This window comes from Elgaria multicarinata, chromosome 9 (assembly GCF_023053635.1).
Source record: "Elgaria multicarinata webbii isolate HBS135686 ecotype San Diego chromosome 9, rElgMul1.1.pri, whole genome shotgun sequence".
Classification (NCBI taxonomy): Eukaryota; Metazoa; Chordata; class Lepidosauria; order Squamata; family Anguidae; genus Elgaria; species Elgaria multicarinata.
Genome location: NC_086179.1, coordinates 90,076,992 through 90,101,439, shown reverse-complemented (window position 1 = coordinate 90,101,439; position 24,448 = coordinate 90,076,992). Strand labels below are relative to the sequence as shown.

Below are 24,448 nucleotides of genomic sequence, written 5' to 3'. Positions count from 1 at the left end.
TAGACAAAAAAAAAAAAAAAACAGAAAGGGGAAAAAAAAGCCTTGTGTACAACCAGATGCGAAGGTGTTCATCAGCTTGACAAGGTCCATGCAGTTTTTAGTCAAGTTCAAGAGAAATAGCATAGCTGATGAGGGCTATTTTGTCCCTCCCCCTTTTATCCTTTTTCAAAATGGCAGAATGACAGGTGACACTTTTATACCTCAGTCCATAGGGAAATGCCAAGTCAGCCTCATTGCAGAACCCAAGGAACAATAAGTTAGTTTCCGAGCGAGCTTACGTCCTCGAAACACCGGGGATCAGCGGGACACGTCCAAAGGGATTTTTTTAAAAAACAAACAAACTGGGGTCATTTTAAACCACGTGGAAATTGTTTGAGCCTCCTAGCTCTTTGTAAACATCCACATAAATGCCATGGAAAAGTTCATTAATATTGCATTTTATTTCCAGTTATCTGTCTATGCAAGTTTCTACTTAGATGAAGTTCCTAGAGGTAATTGTAGCTCAGACACTCCGCGGTGCCCTCTCGAACTCATGGGTCCTCCGGTTCCTTCCTTTCTTATTCTCTTGTAAATGCTTCCACTTATTTGTATTCACTTGGGCATTGGCGGGTCTTTGCCGGCGTTGTTTGCGGTCCCGTTTCCACACCTGTTCACAAAACTCATCCATTGTGTTAAGGTTGGGGTGGTTGATGAGCTGCATGAAGTCCCTATACCAGACTTTTTGGCTTGGGGTCATGCTATTCGAAGCTTCTTTGATCTTGGAACTCTCTCCATCTTCCTCTTTATGAAGCAGCTCTTCCAGATGTTCCGTATCGATAATCTCCAAGGTCACCTTGAGGAGCGTTTGCATGAAGCCATGCTCTACAGCATGACAGAAATAAACTCCCGAGTCCTTCCGCTGTAAACTCCGCAGCAGGAGACCTTGTTCTGTCCGGATTAAACGATCATCTACTTTAATCTGTGACGGAGAAAAAGAAGGGGATCACTGTTTAAACAGTTCTGTCCAGTTCTCGTATAAACTCTCAGCATTGTGTGCCAGTAGGCACCACCATCTTCCCTAACGTGGTGTCCTCAAGATTAGTTGAGGAGTCAGCGTATCTGGAGGGTACCAGATTGGAGAAGACTGGTGTAGCAGATACCGTATAGTATTCAATGTTAGTCCTATAGTATTGGACTTGTACTGGATAGGCCTGGTTTGAAACCATGCTCAACCATGAATCTCAGTGGATATGATTTTCTCTCAGATTAGCCTATCTCAAGGGGGTATTTTTAAAAGAAACAACAGAATGCTACTCTAGTCTTTTTGGAAGGTGGGTGGGACACAACTGAGATAAATAACCTGTTTCCTTATCCCTGTTCCACTATTTCTGACATGTTAAAGAAATGAGTAAAATAACCAAGCATGTTAATAGTTTGTCCACATTAAAGATTTTGTTCTCCCCAGGGTACATATACAGACTGCTGTGGCTGACCTGGACCATTGCAGGACTAACTCAGGCTGACTGGACATGTTTCTACTTGCATATCCCAGGGAGAACAGGTATCTCCCTTTTCTAGGGACTGCTTCCCATGTATCTGATAGGATACTATAACATTCATATCTTATAGATGTAATGGAAAAGAACCGTTTGATTTCCAAAGAGCTTGCAGAATGGATCTACAAATCATTTAGGGCAATAAACACTTTCCTTTCCTGTACGCTAAATCAGAATTTAGAGGAGCTACAATAAGGGACAGCAGCTGGGATCCTCTGGTTCAAATCAAGATCCCCTGCATGATGTCATATAGACCCCTCCCTTGTTGCCAATGGTCGAAACAAAAATCCATATCAATGCACAGCTTTCGTGGCTGTGGTACATGGGAGCCAGCCATTTTAGGAGGCAAAGAATAAGGCCTGGGGTATTAGCCCTCTCTCCACTCTCCAGTGAAATTAAATTGCTGAAAAGTGATGGTACATCATCTCTCTCTCTCTCTCTGTATATATATGTTCCATCAGGTGACATTGTTTTGGAGCGCTCAGCTTATCCTATGCCCTGCCAGCAAGAGCCAGGCAGGGCAAGAGGAGGGCCATTCAAATTGCAAAAAGCAGCCTCTGAGCCTGTCTAGCTAACTTAACTTTTGGTGGGCAGAGAGGAACCAGAGTGGCGATAGGATGATGTGTATCCTGGCCTCTCCTTCATCCTCCCCTCCCGCCCACCAGCAAACATCCCTTTCCCCTGCTCTGAGTTCTCTTATGAGGTTGCAGTTGCCTCAATCCAATCCCCTCCATGCTCATAGCCCTGTCTTTATCCATGGGTTTTGAGAATAACCAATGCTAACCATACTGTTATAGTAGTTGTTCCACTCTTTTAAAAAATGAACAGATCTGATAATGAAGTTTTGGAAATAGAATGTTACAAAACTTCTTGCTCTGGCTGTAAAGTGAACGAAACATCTCCCTTGGGTCCTTCATACAAACTACTATTTCATTGCCTTACTAAGTTCCCTTCCTCTTTCTTTCTTTCTTTCTTTCTTTCTTTCTTTCTTTCTTTCATTCATTCATTCATTCATTCATTCATTCATTCATTCAACCTTCCCTTCTCCTCCTCTCAGTTCAGGTAAAGCTGTCTAGCCAGCAGGGGAAACATTATTCCCTTAAAAATGAGGTGATGAAGGGACCTTGCCGGCTAGTGGGATGTCTGCATTCCTCCTAATCCCCTTGAGCACCTGGGGAAATGAAAAGTATAATCGTATTATTCCATAGGTAACTGCATAAAGAAAGGAGTAGAGGGGTGGAGAGAAAGACAGAACTCAGCGTTTAACCATTTCTGTACAATAGAGGCCAGGAATGCTTTTTGTTTTCATGGAGGTTATTATTATTATTATTATTATTATTATTATTATTATTATTATTATTATTTATTTATTTATTTATTTATTTATTTATATAGCACCATCAATGTACATGGTGCTGTACAGAGTAAAACAGTAAATAGCAAGACTCTGCCGCATAGGCTTACAATCTAATTTAGAAAGTTAGAAAGTTTAGCGGTTAAGTGCCCTTTTAAAAATTACAGGGCATTTGCTGTACAATAATAGCCCAACTTCAGGCTATTAAATGGGCATTGGTTTGGGCTCCTCAGATGGAGCTCGCAGTGTAAGCAAACACCAAACAACCATCAAGGATGCATACTAAGAACTCACATAAAGAGCTTTGTTCTCCATAATTTGAGAGCACGGGGTCTCTACATTCATACCCTGGAGTGGGTAGTAGGGGAGGAATGGGTAGTAGGGGACCTTAACCTTTCTCCCTTCCACTGTAGTTGCAATCCGGATCAGTTCCCCTATGGTGGCGATTTATGAAAGAAAAATCTTGCACTTATGGACAAACAGCACAATAAATGCCACTGCAGTTTGGTCCAAAGAGCTGGAATAACATAATGGCTGAGCACAGTGGATTATATCCAGTGCTAGTTCTACTTAGAGTAGTCACATTGAAATGAGTGGGACTTATTAGACGAACATTGTCTACACCCAATAGGATCCAAGAGTCCATGCCGATATATTTACCTCATAAGGAAGTGAAAGTTTGGCTATTTAAACTGGCACCAGTTGAATCCGTGTATATGGACTGCCCCACTCTCAGGCCTTAGCTAGACTTAAGGTTTATCCCAGGATCGTCCCGGGGTCATGCCTGCCTGCTCCTGGGATATCCTGTGTGTCATTTACATGAATAGGGATGACCCTGGGACGATCCCGGGATAAACCTTAGGCCTAGCTAAGGCCTCAGTGCCCCAGCAGTCACCCAGAAGACTGGCAGTTTTGGAGATGACAAAACTCCCGTAACGTGTGCAAGTAGCCAAGCTTTCTGTTCTTTCTGAAATAAATATATCAGTCTGAGCTCTTTGACTAATAATAATAATTGAATAAGTAAACTCGCATCTGGCATGGAATGTTTTAGTTGGCAGTTAGGGGCCTCACATAACTGAATGTTCCTGTATTTGGGAAATTATCCTGCACAGCAGGGAGAAAGTGGAGGTAAAAACTTTCTGACATTTGTTTTTTGTTTTGTTTTTTTAATATGGAGGGGATTTGGGGTGGGGTATGGAGTGTTCCATCCTATGAGCCCCCACCTGCAATCTGAAACACAGATTATTGAGAACTAGGCCTAGAGACTGAGGCCTTAGCTAGACCTAACTTTTGTTCCGGGGGAGAGGAGGGGAGACCTAACGTTGGGATTAACACAAGATCTCGCCCCCGTTTCCACGTAAGGTGTGACGACATCAGGAAGAGAGGTGTTTGTGCCCACCATTTTTTATTTTTAAAGGGAGAGGAGCACATGAACTCTCGTGCGCTGAAGGTAGGTGCTTTTTAAAATTTCATTTCATTTCCCCACTCTCCCCACCCTAACCCTAATGGGCGCAACTCCTGGCTCCGTGTGAGTAATCGCGCAAAGCGGGGTCAAGCCGTGGAAAAGGGCCAGTTGTTCCGTGGTCTTGGGCTCAGCCCAGGACTGTGGAAAAAGCATGCCCAATGGGGAGGGCTATATCAGGGATGATCCCTCCCTGATCCCGGGATCCGCTGTGCCTCATTTGGATGCACAGGGATGATCCTAGGGTTCGCCCTGGGATATAGACTGGTCTAGCTAAGGCCTGAGTTTGAACCGGGAAGTCTCTGGTTCAGGTCTAGAGGCTATGAACGTTTAGAACCATACCTCTTCCTTTCGGTCATCATTTTGCTTCTGGAATTGCCAGTAGACCAGAGCGCGCTGAGATTTTGGGCTGCACTCCAAGAAAGTGCTGCTGTTCTCCACTCCATAGATAATCTTCTCTTCAAGCCCATGTCCACTGGGGTTATCTGCAGAGAAAGATGAAGGGAAAAGTATATAATTTAGGCAGAAGAAGTTGGTGTGCCTTTGGAACTAAGCAAGCAGAGTATGGTGTTGGATTGCCTGTTTGGAGTATCGATTCAAGTTTGAAAAGGAACCCATCGAAACCAAACTGAAGTGGCTGGACATTGCACAGTGGCAGCGCATGGTGGTTGTATTATGTTGCCTGTACAGGGTCTTACAAGAAGTATTATAACATTTTGAAACAACAACTGAATTCATAGGCATGAGTCCCTTATCCCTTCTGGCATGTGAAGTTCCTCCACTAGGTATAAATGGAGTTAACTAGGAAGAAATCTACACTAGTCTAGTTAGAACGTGTCTTACTGGTTTTAAGTGTGCCTTTCGTAGTATTATGCCACATGATGTTCAGGTTTTGACGTTTTATTGAGGTATTTATTTTGAACTTTTCTGAAATAGCTTGTTGTATTTGTTATGATGTGGCCGATTTCACCGTATTAGTTAACTTTCCTTTTTAATTAGCCAATCACATTCCGGGGGGGGGGGGCGTGTTTATTTAATTTTCGCCCCCAAAGTTGGAGCCGTTTTTTTCTGTAAAGCCTTGGACTTCAACTCCCATCAGCCCTACCTAGCAGAGCCAATGGTGAGGAATACTGGGATTTGTGGTTCAAAAGATCAGGAAAGCACCAGGTTGGGGAAGGCTGGTGCTGTTTTTGCGCGCTTTCATTCTCTCCCCGTTTACGAGTCAGTGTCCGCGGTGCGCTGCCTGGAGTTGCTCGCTGAGCCACTTCTCCTCTCTCCCCCCTCTCCTCCCCCCTCGCTCTCCTCCTTCCTTCCCTCCCTCCATCCCGCTCTCTCTCACACTCTCTCTCCCTCCCTCACTATCATTCTCTCTCTCTCTCTCACTCACACACACATGCGCACATATACAGAACTCAGGAGCTCGTGGCTTCGGTTGAAGGCGAGCGACTCATGCTTCCTTTGCCTGCCTCAGCCACTGACGCCCTCAGAACCCAAACAGTAAAAGGAGCAGGGAAGGGGGGGGAGAGAAAAAGAAAGCCCACTGCACCCTGTGTCAGTTACTGAGTTGAGGCAGCCATGGAGCGGGAAGAGCAGGACAGAGGCGGGACATAGGAGGTGGTGGCACCTCACGCGCAAAATAAAACAGAAGTATTTTCTTAGTGTGGCCAAAAGGAATGCATTCCCATGGACAGAGAAAACGCAAGTAAATGTTTCAAATCGGTCAAGAATAAAACGTTCAATGCCTATGAAAACAACATTTCATATACTAGTGTAGATCCCCTCTAGGTATAAATGGGTAAACTGTCAGGAACAGAAGTATAGGACGCTGGCCTCATACAGAGTCAGACCCTGGATCCATCTAGCCCAGTATTGTCAACAGTGATTTACAGTATCTCTCCAGGATTTCAGGAAGGAGAAATGGCGGAGACAGTGGCGGGTTGAATAGGGACCCTTTGGCATGAAAAGCAGGTCCTCTGCTACTTAGTTACCCCTGAGCTCTCCCCAAAATGTGTGTCAACACCCATCCTAGGATTTCTCTGTTCTTAAATGAGAGCCAAATGTTTTAGAAACGACAACCCTATGAGGACATTAATTAATTATGTGAGAAGTATATAATCACTTAGAAAAGAGTAATTAGTTCACTGAAAACTATGGGCCACTGTATCCCTTAGGTTCAGGATACTTATTCATTGGGCTTCAAAAAAGAAGAATATATTTTTAAAAGGAGGGGAAACTGTTCAATAAACAGGGTTTGGGTGTGGTGTCAGAAGATCTAATTATGCCCCGAGAGGTCTATGCTCATAATACTTTAATAGAAAACGATAAAATGTGGCTTTCAAAATGTACTAAAATGTGTTTAGATTATATAGCACTGCTGTGTGTTGCAGCAGCTGTTAATGGCTAGAAATCTTGTTTTTGTGGAAACAATATTCAATTAATCATTTCCTCGTGTAAGTCGTATAATTTATGGAAATGTAACATGGCTAATAAACCAGACCTTATGGATGGGTGAAAGCAAGCAAGCAAAATAAATTACTTCCTTTTTGTAACAACATTGTTTTCAAGTTATCCATCAATTTGCTAGAAATGTTGGATAGCTTTTGGATTTATATGGCAGTTACTTCCACTCCAGCACCACAGAGGTGATTTCAAGACTTCATTATACACACACACACACACACACACACACACACACACCCCTATTGCTAATGTACAATAATTATGGAGAACATATACACAATAAGGGATAATCAACGTATCATTGAGTTACACCCAAATATACTTTCTCACAAGTAGATGGCATCTTCTGTTGACAGAATGGATGTGTTACACCTTGTGCTTGATATATGTGAATGGATCTGCCCATTTTGCTTTCTCTCAGTTTCTCATTTTTCTAATCTTAAATTTGGCTTGTCCTAAACTTTGAGAATTTCCCCCAATCGTAAATTCGATTCACACCAAATGCTCAGATTTTTTTTTTAAAAAAAACCCACACAAAAAAACAAAAAATGCATAAAAAATCATAGCCATCTTTGTGCACATTTCTTCTAATACATGCATTTTTTGCGAGCAATTTTCCTAATATAATGTATTTTAAAACATTATTTTCCTTATTATACACATGATTATAAAACATGCATTTTGAACACAGTTTTTTTTGCCAAATTTGGAGAAATGTGAATTTCAGTTTCGGTTTACACATTGATTCAAAATTAGATATGTCTGCATTAAAAGGAGAACTAAATGATTTTCGCCCTCATTTCTGGTGCTAGATGTTCTTCCAAATGTAGAAGAGGTTTCCAAAGAGCCTGGCCAACTCCTTCCATGAGCAAAAGCATCAGAACAGTCATGGAACCGGCCTGTCATAGCACTCTTACGCAAACATTCTGGAATGGCGCTAGCAGCTATTTTCCTTCTGCTCCTGGGTCTTTGGATCCAGTCCAAAATATACTCTGTAGCACCTAAAAGATTAAAAACTTAACCCTATGCAGAGTTAGGCATGTCTAAGCCTATACAAATCAATGAGCTTAACTTTGCATGGGCCTAACTTTGCATAGTGTTAGGTTTTTAATCCTAAGGAAGAGTAATAATTTTGTTTGGTCCCCCCCCCATAAAACTTACCCAAATCCCTTAATTTATCTATAAATAGGATAGAAAGAGATTGTTGGTTTTATTGGTTTGTTTGCTTGCTTAAAAATGGATGTAGGAGAAAGTAAACCAGACAGATTCATAGAATCATAGAATCATAGAATAGCAGAGTTGGAAGGGGCCTACAAGGCCATCGAGTCCAACCCCCTGCTCAATGCAGGAATCTACCCTAAAGCATCCCTGACAGATGGTTGTCCAGCTGCCTCTTGAAGGCCTCTAGTGTGGGAGAGCCCACAACCTCACCAGGCAACTGATTCCATTGTTGTACTGCTCTAACAGTCAGGAAGTTTTTCCTGATGTCCAGCTGGAATCTGGCTTCCTTTAACTTGAGCCCGTTATTCCGTGTCCTGCACTCTGGGAGGATCGAGAATTCATCCATCCAGGCCCAGGGCTTTGAGTGCATAGCTCTTAAAAGTCTGGGTTTGGATTCCTGTGTATTCAGCCACGTTTGTGGGACTGAATTAGGGTTGCCACCTTTTTTAATGTCAGGCTCCTCTGCGTTAATAGTTACAGGACATGCAACGGGGTGAGAATTTCATTTTATGAATCTAGGAACCTTCACATATTTCTTCATATATGAGCTGGAAAGAATTTGTGTTTTCATTAACAAGAACCCACTTTGCTTAGTCTTTAAGCTGCCATGCACTGTTTTGCTTTTTGTGCTGCAACAGACAGCTACTCCTCTTACAACCGTGATGGTGTCTGGGCTTGGGAGGGGGAGATGCTTGAGATCTGAAATCTTTACAGAATTCCCCTTTTTTGTTCTGGAACTGAAGAATGTGTTACTAAAAGCCTCATGCAGTGCAATCCATTGACAAATCTTGTTTGAATTCACAAAGCGCCTGCCATCTTGGCTCTGTCCTAATCTGGCAAACAGAACCTGTTTGCTAAACTGCCAGGCCAAAAGGAAGCAATGCCAATTGCCAATTGCTTTTATGTTGACACAGTAATCGTACATTTTTACCTTAATGATATTCAGTCATCAAAGCCCAAGTAGGGGCAAAAGAGAGGAATTCTTGCCACCCAATGCTTAGAAATGAACTATCAAATGGTCCACAGATACTAAAGAAGTAGGAAACAAATTACTCAGATTTGCTTCTCTCTGGATTGTGATTGCTGGTTTCCAAGACATTTATGGAATGAGGGAATATATCAGGGAAACTTTTAATTTAAGCTAAGAAACTAATCTATTCGGGTGAGGGATTGGAGATCAATAGAAAAAGCAGAAAGCTTTATTTCCAAGGCAGAAGCAGATTTTACAGGGGCAGTGCCCAATGTTTGCCTGCAGCTTGCAGTGAACAGCTGTAAGCAGAGGTAGAAAGGATGCTGAAGATTACCTCAGCCCACTGCTTCTCCTCTCCTCACCCCACAGTCTCCCCCTCAGCAACATTTCTCCTAGCTTGTATCTGAGGCTGGAAATAAATTAGGCCACAAGAAAAATGCCTGGGGGTGGGGAGTGAGTGGGACGTGACAGGCGGAACAAGGACGTAGAACCTCCATTCCACGTTGGATGCTTAAAGAATGGATCTTTGAAAATTCCAAAGTGACTTGGGCTTTAGCTAGATGGGGCTTTATCCTGGGGTGAACCCCGGGATCGTCCCTGTGCGTCCACGTGATGGTCCCTCCCTTGCCCTGGGATCTAGCCCTCCCCTTTGGCCCCAGTTTTTCTGCGGTCCCAGGCTGAGCCCAAGACCACGGAATGTGTGGCCGGGTGTTGCGGGCTGACCCGGCTCCTCGTGATTCTTTGCGAGGAGCCGCGCACGGGGCACAGTGCTCCTCAGGAGTGCTGCGCCCACTGGGAGTAGGGGGGGGAGCGGGGAAAGTAATTTAAATTTTAAAAAACTACTTACTTTATGCGCACAAGTGTTCGTGCACTGCTGGCCCTTTAATAAAAAAAATGGCGGGTGCGACACCTCTCTTTCTGAGGTCGTCGCACGTCATGTGTTAACAGAGGAGAGATCTCGCATTAAACACAACGCGAGCTCTTCCCTCCTCCGTTGCAGGCTAACAGGTAGGTCCAACTAAGGCCTTGGTCTGCACCTCTGGACTGTTGTGCAGAGCAGGACTTGAGGTGCAACCCTATGAAGGTTTCGATAGGAAAAAAATGTCCTACAACTCCCAGCATCCCCTGTTTCTTTTTCCTGTCTAAACATGCATAGGATTTCACCCTTAGTTATCCACAAGCTCAAACACTTCCAGAATATGCAGACATGGTTCTCTGCTCAAAAAAAATGTATCAGAAATGCGTGTTTTGAGAGAAAAGGTGTTCAGAGATGTGTATTTTGAGAGGCAATGCATATAAAAATACATCATTTAAATCATATTTAAATGCTTTTTTAAAAAGTAGTTAATTCAGAAATGGCATGAAACTAACTTATAGACAGACAAATGTGTATTTGTATCTAATGTTCCCTGCCTCGATCCAAAGGGAGTGCCGGGTAAGAAATAAATATATTATTATTATTATTATTATTATTATTATTATTATTATTATTATTATTATTATTGTGAGATGGGTTGGAAACAGATGTTCACCCATCCTTACCTCCTATCCACCATCTCTCCTTCTAAAATCTCCCCAACCTCCTTTAGAGCAGCAATGAGACTTGCAGACGCGAGACTGCAAGACATTGGGATCCTATACCAGTTTCTTCTCTCTCAGGATACGTAACAACTATACTTGCAGATGGCCTTGAAATGGTGGAAAAACCACTTCAAGTGGAAAAAAATAACCCATTTCTAAAAATTGTTTTATATATTTTTATTTTTGTGTCAACCACATCAGAGACTGAATTATGGGAAACTGGGTTAGAAGAAATACTTTAAATGAGTAAAAACTAACTGAAGTGGTGCAAAAAGGAAAACACATTGCTGTACTTTGTGTTTAAATGGGCTCCACAGATTAAATTACTTGGAAGACTATTGTAAGGAAATGTTGTCAGAATAGTATATGTTTGCACATTTGAAGATAATAAAAGCAGTGAGCACTTCTAGTGGTCAAACATATAATCCTGTGTCAATAGGTAGGGAATTTTTCACCACCCCATGAGAAATGGGTGGCAGAGATGACAGAAGAGGCCTTTATGAACAAATGGCCTTTGTGAGGCAGAACCACTTCTATAGGTCTGTAAATTTCTTCTCACTTTCCTCTTCCTCTTCCTCCCCCCCTTCCACCAAACAACATGCTACTATGTGTTGTCAGCTGCTAAATGTCTGTACAGCTTTCACACAGCACAAGATGTAGTGATGAACACCAAATTGGATGGTTTTAAAAGGGGTTAGACAAAGACATAGAGGGTGGCCTTAGCTAGACCTAAGGTTTATCCCAGGATCGTCCTGGGGTAATCCCCGTTGATGTAAATGACACCCAGGATATCCCGGGAGCAGGCAGGGACGACCCTGGGACGACCCCGGGATAAACCTTAGGTCTAGCTAAGGCCGGTGACTCACTTATGAATAGTTCTCATTGATTTCTGTGGGACCAAGTAAATAGGCTGTGATCCGAGCCATTTTTCTCCTTCAGAGTACTAGAGCCAGGGTCATCCCAAAAAGCTGATTAGTGGGAGAGTTAGGTCAGATAATAGGAAGTACTTTTTCACACAGCACATAGTTAAACTGCAGAATTCACTTCCACAAGACATAGGGCTCATCTACACCAAGCAGATATTCCACTATGAAAGTGGTATGAAAGTGGTGTATAAAAGGCAGGTGCCACACTATGGCTTTATAGTGGTACTGAAGTGCACTGACGACTGTTGGGGCCCATTGACACATACCATATACTGCTTTCATACCACTTTCATAGTATTATATCCTGCTTGGTGTAGATTTGTCAATAGGCCCCAACAGTTGTCAGTGCACTTCATTACCACTACGAAGCAGTAGTGTGGCTCCTGCCTTTTATGTACCACTTTCATACCGCTTTCAAAGTGGAATATCCTGCTTGGTGTAGATGAGCCCAAAGTCATGGCCACCAATTTCGATGGCTTTGAAGGGGTATTGGACAAACTCATGGAGGATAAAGCTAGTCCTGGTGGTTATATGCTACTTGTAGTATCAGAGGCAGTATTAGAGGCCTATGTGCACCAGTTGCTGGGAAACATGGGTGGAAGGGCCACTGTATGAACAGAATGCTGGATTAGATGGACCCTTGAACTGATCCAGCATGGCTTTTATGTCCGTTTTATGCTTTACATTAGATAATGAGTCCACGTATAGTCTGCTTTAGAGAGAAGTAAATGGGGGAGAATTGGGAGAAATGGAATTGTTGGTAACGCTTTGTATATATGTTATATTTGTATAATCATTTAAGCTCTTCAGTAACAGGTTAATTTTTTAAAAAATCTTGCAGCCATGCAAGGGCAGGTTGCATTCCTCCTCCACTGATTACATAACCAAACAAAACCAAGAAAGGGTCATATATTTATGATACTACATCTCACACAACCTTTCACATAGCAATGATTGTGGTTCCTGAGGAAAATGTTGCCCTTTCCTAGATACGACATATTTTGAAAAACTGCAATATTCAGATCAAGGTGCTACCTTGAGGGGAAGGCACATGAAGGGATCAGAAGAAGTAGTACACCACTACCACTGCTGCTACCAAAACCCCGAAATACCCCAAAGTAGGAAGGTGTTACGATGCCCACGGACTCCCACTTCAGGCATTCTGCTTTTCTATTGCCTAGACATCAAGAATTAGCATAAACTGGCAATAATGGCATCTCTCCAGTAGAGGGCAGTGCCACATAAGTGTTCTTGTACTCATCAAACACTGTTTTCCCCCCCAGGGCTGTGTTGGAATGTGAACCTCTAATTGGTGAGGTGGGAGAAAGAACTTACGTGCCATCCTATGTCTGGTTTCGGCGTTTTAATAAATAACCACATAATTAATAAATCAGCTAACAAATAACTATTTAAAAAAACGATTAAACAGCCCAAATACATGCAACATGAAGAGAGACAAGTGCCTATAAATTTATATCCAGTGTAAATATTCTGTGCAATGTGCAAAAACGCTTGGTGGAACCAATTCCAGTGGGCTTATTTCATTATGTATTTTTACTAACTCAAAACACGTAGGATCTAATCCTATGCCTGGGAGTAACCCTGATTGAACTCAATGGGGCTCATTTCTGAGTAGACATCTACAGAAGTGGTTCCCAAACTTTTTCAGGTCACCGCCCCCTTGGTTCCACAAACTCATGCCCAGTGCCCCCTACCCTACACTATAAAAATCATTATTCAGAATAGCGGTTTTCAACGACCCACTAAAGAAGATAATAGCAATAAAATTCAACACAGTAACAATTAATTGAATATTTATTCAAAATCCAATTACATTTTTTTAGTTTATTCAATTAAACACAATTGATGAACTTGATCCAGTGTTATCATCTTTCTAAAGTTTGATAGTCATTTAGCAAGAATATTAGCTATCACAGTTAGTAACTAGGGTAGAGTACCTCACTATTCTGTAAATTCTTAATGTGATGGATGGGCTTGATGAAGTGATACCCGTTTCCCAATGTCTGGTTTAAAGTCACTTAACGTGAGTCTTAAATCACCACGTTTAGTAATCTGGAGTCGATTTCTTTGCTTGGAGAGAAGTAGGCAAACCACACTAAAACCACATTCCACCACATATAATGTTGGAAATGCAACCAGGAGCTTCTGAACCACTCTCCATAGTGCAGGATAGCGATCAGAAATTTCCTTCTGTAACCAAAACTCCTGGTATGGAAAAGACCACCTTGAGCGCCCCCTTTGCCTCTTAGCGCCCCCTATGCAATCCCACCACCCACTTTGGGAACCACTGATCTACAGGATCCTATATGGCTCAGGCTGCCAATAGTCAGTTGTTTTTTAAAGGCCGCATCCAACAGTGTCATCCTGCGAAGTCAAATAATGCTAGTGGAGCTTTGCTGAATCTTTCTGTTGCGCTGCAGGTGGTTGTGCAAACAGTTGCACAACAGGCGGTTGCATGATGGGTTGCACAGCAGGTGCAAACAACTGCGCAACTGGTTGCACAGGCAAAATGTGCAACTGGTTGCACAAGCAGAATACACAATTACAAATGTAACTTTTGCTCATTCTTCTCGCACGCATAGTTCAGAACCTAGTTTCCGCCAGCACAACGTCACTTGCGCTAAGGAATGTCATAGTTGGAAACTGCCCCATGACTCCCCATATTGCTTGGAACGTGATGGGTCAGTGCATTTCTTCCTCCATAGAGGAGTGTATGACCGTAGCATTCAATCCATCTGCTTTGAGAGTTGTCACTTCTCTGGATACAAGGCAAGTTCAACACACTGATAGGAGCCTGGGCAATGAAGCCTTAGAACCTACAAAAACTGCCATACATGCTGAGCCAGACCACTGGTCCATATAGTCCAGTACTGCCTACTACTGTGTGATGGCGGCAGCTTCTCCAAGCGCCATGCCAAGGTCTCTCCCAAACTCAGTTTTAAACAAAAATGCTGGCTTTGATCTTAGGACCTTCCGCCTGCAATGGATGCATTCTGGAGCAGAGCTTTGGCCCTTCCTGTTTTGTGATCTAGAAGAAGCACTTGTTCACCATGTGCCCTCTTAATCCGTGCAATTGTTGAACATAATGAAGTGTGTAAAAAATGTTACCCAACCACAGACTGAAAATCAGTCTAACCCCACGTTCCCTACTTTATTATTATTATTATTATTATTATTATTATTTATTTATATAGCACCATCAATGTACATGGTGCTGTACAGAGTAAAACAGTACTGGTGACTTGGGCTTATGGGATTCATAGTCCAAAATATCTGGACAGCATCAGGATGGTGAAGGCTAGTCTGACTTCACAACAGAGAACTCAGACTGCTGTAAAATGGATAGAATGTCTTGAGCGTTCAGCCTGTCTTTTTGGACTTGTGAACAAAACACTCAAAAGATTTCTGAAGCTTATTTGTTCTTCAGGCATGAAAAGGTGAAATTCAAAGCAATACAATGAACTTCAAGAAAGTTGTTGCACAACCCAATCCTATCTTTGCATATTTGCTTGGAAGTGAATCCCACTGAGTTCAAGAGGAATATTCCCAGGCATGCATAGGATTTTCTGGATATATAAAATAAAGAAAACTCCCGAATTTAGTGGATTTATTCCTAAATTAATATGCAAACTGATCTGTGAGAACTAAATCCTAATCCCAGTTACAATATGGAATTCAGAAGTAAGTCCCATTGTATACAATAAGTAGGACTTTATTGTAGATAAAGTGTTATAAGATTGCACCCTTAGGCTACACTCAGATACACATTTACCTTTTAAACTCAGTTGGACTTCTTTCTAAGTAAGCCTGCAAAGGATCAGGCTGTTATAAGTGAGCATGAATAGATTTGTAATACCTGGAAGTTTAAGTCCAATGTCTTGAACCCAATTTTGACCCTGCCTTTTGTGAATGAAGATGTGTGCTCTATATAATGAGCTTTAACTTACCATGAAGCTGTAGGTCAGAGCAATGAGTAAGAGGGTCGCCATTTCGGATATCTTGTCTTCTAGTGCGTCTAAAAGAAATATGTTAGAAAAAACTGATAAATGTTCACCATTTCAGATATCTCGTTATCTTGTGTGTTTAAAAGAAATGTATTTCCCCCCCCAAAAAGCACTAAATGTTCATTGCATTCACTCACTAATTTTGTGTCACTGTAAAAAAGAAAGAAAAGCACACGCACGCACACACACACCAAAAGACAAAAATATTCTAGTTTTCTGGTCCATAGAGCATTGTTGGAAAAGTTTCACCTGCTAAATTTATCTGTGTTAGAGCACAGCAACATGGTCATTAAAGAAGAAAGAAAGAAAAATATTCAGGGTTATGTGACCCAACTTATGCCAAAGATAAAGGGATTTGAAGGAATCAGTTAATTACTTTTGTGAACAACATTATAAACCGTTTTTGTCAATATCTTTGCATTCAGAAGTCAACTTCCAACCCCAGCAAGCATATATTACATTGTTGTCGCTAAGTATAATCTGCGCAAGGCCTCCAGTGTGCATTGATTATGATTAAATTAAGAGTCTCATTTGTAGGCATTTGGATCAATGAGAGTTCAACATGCATAAAAAGGCAGCTCCAATCATTTGGCTTTCTTAAATATACAGTAAATCTCAAATGCCACATCTTCTCTGAGAACGTGAGATCATCAGTCAGGCTTTAGCTAATTCAGGCCTTAGCTAGACCTAAGGTTTATCCCGGGATCGTCCCGGGGTTGTCCCTGTTCATGTAAATGACACACAGGATATCCCGGGAGCAGGCAGGGACGACCCTGGGATGATCCCGGAATAAACCTTAGGTCTAGCTAAGGCTTCAGGTTCTTCAAAGCATCTGATTTGTCCATCAGAGATTTGTGCATTAATGCTCTGGAGTCTATACTTAAAATTGTATAATATTCATTCAAGAACTGTAGTTCTATAAGTATGGTAAAATTTCTAATAGGGAATTCCCGTTACCTTCCTGAAACTATAAGTCCCAGGATTCTGGGAGCAGTGAGGTGGATTAGAATATACATTTGGAGTATAGATAGAATGGTGATGAGCTATAATGTTTTCCTAATGTCTCTGAAGAACTGATAAGTTTAAGAATAAGTAGAATAATGTTAACCTTGGTTGCACAGTTTTCAAAAATTGGCTAGATAATCTGCAACAAAACATCTCTCAAAATGAGGTGTATTTTATGTGTGCTGGTCAGAACATTACAATTTGGTACATTCAAATTCACGTTGGTACTATCACTCTCAAAATATCATCACAATGACAGCAACATAGCTTCAAGTGACATTATACATTCTAATGGATCTCTCTTAGTTTGCTTTCATAATGTTTTGCGGCTTTTTAAAAAGCATTTTGTAGAAATGAAAACCATTGGAAATGGGCTGTTCCTGTTTAGGTTGTTGCTTCTATGTTTGCTTTGACAGTTTCCTTTGTACCAAAAACAGCAGTGGCACAAAACCCCAGTGCAATCCGTACAAAAAAAGAAGAAGAAAGAAGAAAAAGGGATGCTTCAGAGTGGAAGAAAAGAACAGGGAAAACAAAGATGTCGTTAGATGCCGAACACTTCACTCGAAGAAGAAAAGGAACATTGAAGGAATGAGAAGTCAAGGGGGTAGGGGAAGAAAAGAGGATTAGGTAGCTGAACAATGCTGGAATTTCAGATCCTGAAATCATGTTAGCAAAAGTCAAAGACTCTGACCCCCCCCACACACAGAGAGATAAACCCCCTCCCCAGTATCTGTTGTGTTCAGCTATACTTCTCTCCTTTTCCCCAAGAGAGTTGAATTAACTTGATCAAAGTCTAAAAGAAATTAAAGGCCCTAAAATACATTTGTTAAAAGAGAATAAAGAAATATTGGGTTGGAGCCAAACTAAGCTATTCCTGAATTTCACTGTTCTATAGTGGGAGCCTACACTGTAGGCAAAGGTTCTTCTAACTACCTGAAGCTGGGACCTTTGTGCTCTGAGAGTTTATCCCCTCCAACTACTAGATAAAACTACCCAATCTGGCTTCTATTTACTTCTTTAAAAAAAATCTAATACAGTGTCTAAAATCATCTCTAGCTTTGTTAAGTACAGTGCCTAAAACCATCAGAAACTATACCTAGGGCTCAGCTACACCAAGCAGAATATTCCACTATGAAAGCGGTATGTATGCAGTATATAAAAGGCAGGAGCCACACTCCTGCTTTATAGTGGTACTGAAGTGCACTGATGACTGTTGGGGCCCATTGACACATCTACACCAAGCAGGACATAATACGATGAAAATAGTATGAAAGCGGTATATGGTATGTGTCAATGGTCCCCAAGAGTTGTCACTACACTTCAATACCACTATAAAGCAATAGTGTGTCTCCTGCCTTTTATATACCGCTTTCATACCACTTTCATAGTGGAATATCCTGCTTGGTGTAGATGAACCTTGAAATGAAATGTCAACCTTGAAATGAAATGGGGGAGGAGGGGCCTGCAAAAACTCAAATAAGGCTTTGTCAGGTAATGAGATGGTTTTAGGTGTCACATGGAGCTGCCCTGAAGGCAGCTGGGAGGAATAAAGGCAGAAAAGTTTGAAAATTTAAAATCCATCTGTTTACTCAGGACTCATCTACACCAAGCAGATATTCCACTATGAAAGTGGTATGAAAGCAGTATATAAAAGGCAGGCGCCACACTACTGCTTTATAGTGGTATTGAAGTGCACTGACAACTGTTGGGGCCCATTGACACATACCATATACTGCTTTCATAGTGTTCTATCCTGCTTGGTGAAGCTGTTTCATGGGCCCCAACAGTTGTCAGTGCACTTCAGTACCACTATAAAGCAGTAGTGTGGCTCCTGCCTTTTATAAACCGCTTTCATAGTGGAATATCCTGCTTGGTGTAGATGAGCCCTTGACTTCAGCATCAAGTCTGTTTCCCCCTCCCCCTTCCTTCTCCCCATCTGCCTTTTGTAGCATCTTGCCCAATGAAGAGATCAGGAGATCTCAAAAGCTTGCACAGTTTGGGTGATTTTTTAGCTGGCCTAATAAAGAAAGAAAATTGCACTTATATGGATTTTGGAAATTTGCTTAAGACCAACCTTTATTTTGAATGGAATTAAGTTAGGCAGAAGTAATTTGTCCAACTTATTTCAATGGGACTAAGGTGTGTCTAACTTAGCCTGGATCCAATCCTTCATATCAGCGTAGGAGGGTAGACCCCACCCTTCAAATAAGGAAAGCCCCTAAATTTATTAGAACATATGTGGAGCCCAGCTTTGTTTTAATTGCTTCTGTTTTAATATCATAATGTTTTAGCTGGTCACTGTGTGAACAGAATGCTGGACTAAATGGATCCTTGTTCTGGTCCAGCATGGCTCCTCTTATTTCTTATGTTCTAGGTTGTGGATTTACAGCTATCTGATGTCTATTATGGTTTTGATGTACCAAAGCATAGAAAGATTAATGTGTGACACAGCCAAATGACCATTCAGATATTTAAATTTTCACTACTAGCTTAATTGGCTTAAAAAAGAAACAGCAATGAACTAATTCCTGGAACAATTAGTCTATTATTTATTTATTTATTTATTTATTTATTATTTAAAACATTTATATCCTGCCCTATATCAATAAGATCTCAGGGCAGTGTACAGATAAAAGCATATACCGTATTTCTTCGATTGTAAGACACCATCGATTGTAAGACGCACACTAATTTCAGTACCACCAACAGAAAAAAAAAACCTAAGACGCACCCGCGATTCTAACACGCACCCCATTTTTAGAGATGTTTATATGGGGGAAAAAGTGAGTCTTAGAATCGAAGAAATAGGGTAGTATAAAACAGTAAATATACACAGCTAAAAACAAATTAAACCATAAACCAAGTTAAAACAACATATAATTTAAAAGCAGTAAAACTATTGATGGCTATTAGGTGTGAGAGCTAAATGGACCCCCCATGTACTGAAGCAATTTATCCCTGAATACCAAACATGACTTCCATGTTCTGGCCTCCATGTTCTGCTTCCAAGCTTCCAGGTTCATCTTCTAGCCACAATACTGGAAGTTAGGCCCTTGGTCTAATCTAAGAACATAAGAAGTTCCATGCTGTAGCAGACCAAGGGTCCATCTAGTCCAGCATTCTGTTCGCACAGTGGCCAACCAGCTATTGGCCAGGGATGAACAAGCAGGACATGGTGCAAGAGCACCCTCCTACCCATGTTCCCCAGCAAATGTTGCACACAGGCTTATTGCCTCGAATACTGGAGATAGCACACAACTGTCAGGGCTAGTAGCCATGGATAGCCTTCTCCTCCAGGAATTTATCCAACCCCCTTTTGAAGCCATCCAGATTGGTGGCCATCGCTACATCAATTCTTAGATTCATATACGCCATGCGATCTCAGCAACTGATGAAACCATCAGCTAGGACATTAAGGAGCAGTGGAGCAGATACTGAACGCCATCCTTACCTTTTAGCTGTGGGGAAGTACCGAGAGCACGAGGAGCCATCCCAGGCGCAATAGGGGTCCCTAGCAAGGCAGCACTCCGCACATGCTTTCCCATACACGTCACAGCGGTGCAAGGGAAGCTGTGAAACTCCTACAGCTGAGCCAATGTAGAGCTGTTGCTATTTTAGGGTGGGGGGTGGGTGAGAAGAAGAGAAAAAATGTTTCATTCCAAGGGCACTTATGAAAAAGGCATAATCACACTCATGTCTCTATGAGCAACTTGGCCATTGCAAAATATCACCCCTCACTAAAAAAAAAAAAGGGGGGGAGAAATCTTTTCATCCAGATGCATCATTTGGAATCACTCATTGGATTTTGGCTTCTGCTTTCTGCCACGTAATATCCCCCAAAGCAGGGGTGGGGGAGATTGAAATCTCTCTTCTTGAAGTGTTGTAGTCATTTGTTCTATCAGGATCAGGATGCCCATGTGTTAAGTGCTATGCAAATTTTATGGGTAGTATTAGGGTGACCCTATGAAAAGGAGGACGGGGCTCCTGTATCTTTAACAGTTGCATAGAAAAGGGAATTTCAGCAGGTGTCATTTGTATATATGGAGAACCTGGTGAAATTCCCTCTTCATCACAACAGTTAAAGGTGCAGGAGCTATACTAGAGTGACCAGATGTAAAAGAGGGCAGGGCACCTGCAGCTTTAACTGGTGTGATGAAGAGGGAATTTCCCCAGGTTCCCCATATATACAAATGACACCTGCTGAAATTCGCTTTTCAATGCAACTGTTAAAGATACAGGAGCCCTGTCGTCCTTTTCATATGGTCACCCTAGGTAGTATCCAACATTGCCCCAGCACTAGCACTAATGATGTTGTGCTAGCAAAAACCAATGCTTGCACATTGTAACTAGAGGAATGGGAAAAAGCTGCCACATGCTACCAGCAGTGGCAAATTACACTCTTTGTCTGTTGTGCTTGTTAAGTTGAATGAACATTTCTTTAAATAAATGAATAAAAGAAATAATAAATTTATGCTAGCACAATGTGGTTAACATTAATGCTGAGGCAATGTTGGACACTACCATACATATCCTGTAGGTCTGGAAGCCCCCTGATCAAATGGGAAGCCATTCGGCTTCATTAATTTCCTCCACTGTGTATGGGAAACACACAATGGCTCCAGTCCAGATGTCTGTGAGTACTCCTGTGCTCTTACAGTTTATCTACAGGTGTAGGTTTGGGGCCAGGTTATTTGAAGGAACGCCTCCTCCCATATGTACCTGCCCGGACCTTAAGATCATCTACAGGGGCCCTTCTCTGTGAGCCCCTGCCGAAGGAAGTGAGGCAGACGGCTACTAGGAGGAGGGCTTTCTCTGCTGTGGCACCCCAGTTATGGAATGAGCTCCCCAGAGAGGTCCGCCTGGAACTTATACTGTACTCCTTTCGTCACCAGCTGAAGACCTTTTTATTCTCTCAGTATTTTAACACTTAATTTTAACTTAAATTTAAATTTCACTGTTCTAATCCTGTATTTTAAACTTATATCAATTTCTGCTGCGTGGTTTTATCCTGGTTGTGCTTTTTATACTGTATTTTGTATTTGTGTTTTTAACCGATTGGTTGTTTTATTATGGTTTTAATTTTTGTGAACTGCCCAGAGAGCTTCGGCTATTGGGCGGTATAAAAATGTAATAAATAAATAAATAAATAAATAAATAAATAAATAAATAAATAAATAGGTTCCTCTGTTCCATTTTAATCAAAGGATGAGTTTGGAAAGCTGATTTGATTGTAACTTTTGCTCTGCATGGAGCATAAGGTTCATCATTTCATTCAACAATTTCTCAACTTCACAGAATACAAAGAACAATGCGTTTAAGATATAAAGCCGGGAGTGCTCTAGAATCAGCAAGCAATGTGCTCTCAAAAACCTTTAATATGAGGATGCCATGCCAGAGGCCTGTCATATGTGTCTTAGTTTTTCTTCTCTTCACTCGAGGCTAGACTGACATGTTAGAGGCTTCATTTTGCCTGAATAACTTGGGCTTTCTGTGCTACAGAGAACTTTAATATTGTAAATTTGTTTCCCAAAGGATCAGGGAGATTTGTAATCCCTCCTGAATACATAAAGAGGCCTTTGATCGAGAAGCTGTACTTAAATGCATGGCTCATTATACATGTAATCGGTTCCTTTAAAAAGAATGTACTTGTAAAAATAATCAAAAGCAGAGCATTCTGGTACCATATGAACATACATATATTTAAAACTTGACAGCTTTGTTTTGAAAATAGTTTTCTCTATAATAGCACATTCTTTAAATCTCACCCATCCCCCCTTGTTGTTTTAGGTGATAAACTGTGCGAGGGAAACGGCCCCAAACAAAATATTTCATGTCAAACACATTCATTTTAGGCAAGCTTCCAATATACAGTGGGGTTCCCAGCCGGACTGTTCAGAATTCGAACTGCAGACATGGGTTTACTCCTTAATCATCAAAAGCAAAACCAATGACTTATATGAGACATATCTTTGTTTTAATTTCTTTTTTTAAAAAAACCACTCCGAAAGAGTTGTGATAAAGTTAGAAAATATACAAAAATAAACCATGGGTTCGGTCCAGATGTAGTCATGGGCCATGTCTACACCATGCCTTATCCTGGGGATCACCCCAGGATCATCCCATGTGCATCCACATGATGCAGAGGGGATCCCAGGGGTAGGGAGGGATGATCCCTTCATTTCCCCAGGATAACTGGGACAGCTTCTACCCTGTTTTTTCCCTGCAGTCTCAGGATCATCTCGACACTGTGGGAGGTGTGGGTGGCCATCCCAGTTTCATCCCAGCTCCTCACGAGTAAATGCAAGGAGCCAGGAACCAGGCACAGAGCTCTTCAAGCGCTCCATGACCATCAGGGCTGCACTCCAGTTCCTTTTCTTTCTTTTTTTTAAAAAAAGGCAGTCGCGACATCCTCCTTCCTCCTGGGACATTGCGCGCCACGTGTGGAGTGAGATCTCGTGATCAGCATATCATGAGATCCAACCCCCTCCGCCAGGAGGTGTAGACATGCCCAGGGTTAGAGTACAGTTATTCAAATAAATGAGTTTTAAATTTAGTTATGATTTCAATGGGTCTACTCTATGCATGACTAAGTCCAGAGCAAACCCATGGGTGTGTATATTTGCCTCCAAAGGTAGAAACACTAGCTCAGTGGTCAAGTGCCTGCTCTCAATGCAGGTTGCAGAAGGTCCCAAGTTCATCCTGACTATGGAATGAGCTGCCCACTGTGGCCCACCTGCACCGACACTGTGGTTATTTTGGCACCCTCTATTCCAAGGCATTTAGTGGAATATGATGAAGCCTCTGTGTCTGCTGTTTTAGAACAGGTCTATTACAACAAACAAAAAAAACCACCATTGTTTAATTCTTTATATCTGCTTACATTGCTTTCTTTTTTCTATGTTAATTTTTTTAGACTATTTTTATTATGTTGCAGTTCGTATTGTAATGAAGTGTAAACTGCCAGAGAGGGCTATGGGATGGTATAGAAATAATAATAATAATAATAATAATAATAATAATAATAATAATAATAATTTCCTTGAATCTCCTGTTAGGGCTGGGAAGACAATGTCCAGAGACCCTAGAGAACCAATGCCAATCAGAGTGCTAAAAAAAACAGTGGTCTATTCCAATTATTCCAGTATAATTGGCCTGGAACAATTATTGACCCACCCACCCCTTTTCTTAGCCATTGTAAGAAGATTCCATATCAGAGGTGTTGAATCTCTTTCAGCTCATGTACTGAATTCCATTTCAGAGGAGCTCTTGGGAGGCATATTCCAGCAGTGGGTGGAGCGAAAGGCAAAGGGGGGAGGGGCCAAAATGCCAGCGTGTTTTAGCTTAAAGCTCTTAGTGCCAGTAGCTAAGAGTCTTAGGAGAGGCATTTCAATCTTTTAGAATGGGGGAAATCTGCAGCATTGCTGTTGCCATGGCTGAAAGGGAGCTTGTATAGCCTACATTGGCAAAACAATGGCCCCATTCAAAAGGCACTTTAAACCATGGCTTTAACCACAATGGTTAAGCCAGAAAGCCCGGCCGTGTTCAGAAGACACCTTAAACCACGGCTTTAACCACAGTGAATAAGGCCTTTTTGCTTTATTCACCACGGTTAAAGCCGTGGTTTAAGGAGTCTTCTGAACGGGGCCATTGTCTTGCCAATGTAGGCTGTACAAACTCCCTTTTAGCCATGGCAGCAGAAATACAACAAGCAGAATCGCTCATACATTCAAGCTGCAACAGTTGTAACTTCAGTAGATGCTCAGATGTAGAGCCAATACGTTGTCGTTGTTGTTGTTGAAAAGGGGTTCCCTTATTTGGGGGTCATCCTCAGTCTGAATCAGTTATGCAAAAGGGCTTAGCTCCCCCATTGTGACTGGGACTTTGAAAAAATGCTTAACTTTGGCCGGAG

At 41.7% G+C, this 24,448-nt stretch overlaps 1 protein-coding gene across 1 annotated transcript in view; it reads right to left on the bottom strand.

Moving 5' to 3' along the window:
• Nucleotides 1-353: 353 nt before the first annotated feature.
• Nucleotides 354-24,448, bottom strand: part of SEMA3A (semaphorin 3A) — a 253,399-nt gene continuing 229,304 nt past the window's right edge. Inside the window, exons 14-17 of the mRNA XM_063134309.1 lie at nt 19,991-20,148; nt 15,478-15,545; nt 4,694-4,836; nt 354-958 (exon numbers count right to left, since the gene is read on the bottom strand). Coding sequence (XP_062990379.1) covers nt 503-958; nt 4,694-4,836; nt 15,478-15,545; nt 19,991-20,148 — 825 coding nt within the window. The 3' untranslated portion in view covers nt 354-502. The remainder of the gene's footprint in view (nt 959-4,693; nt 4,837-15,477; nt 15,546-19,990; nt 20,149-24,448) is intronic.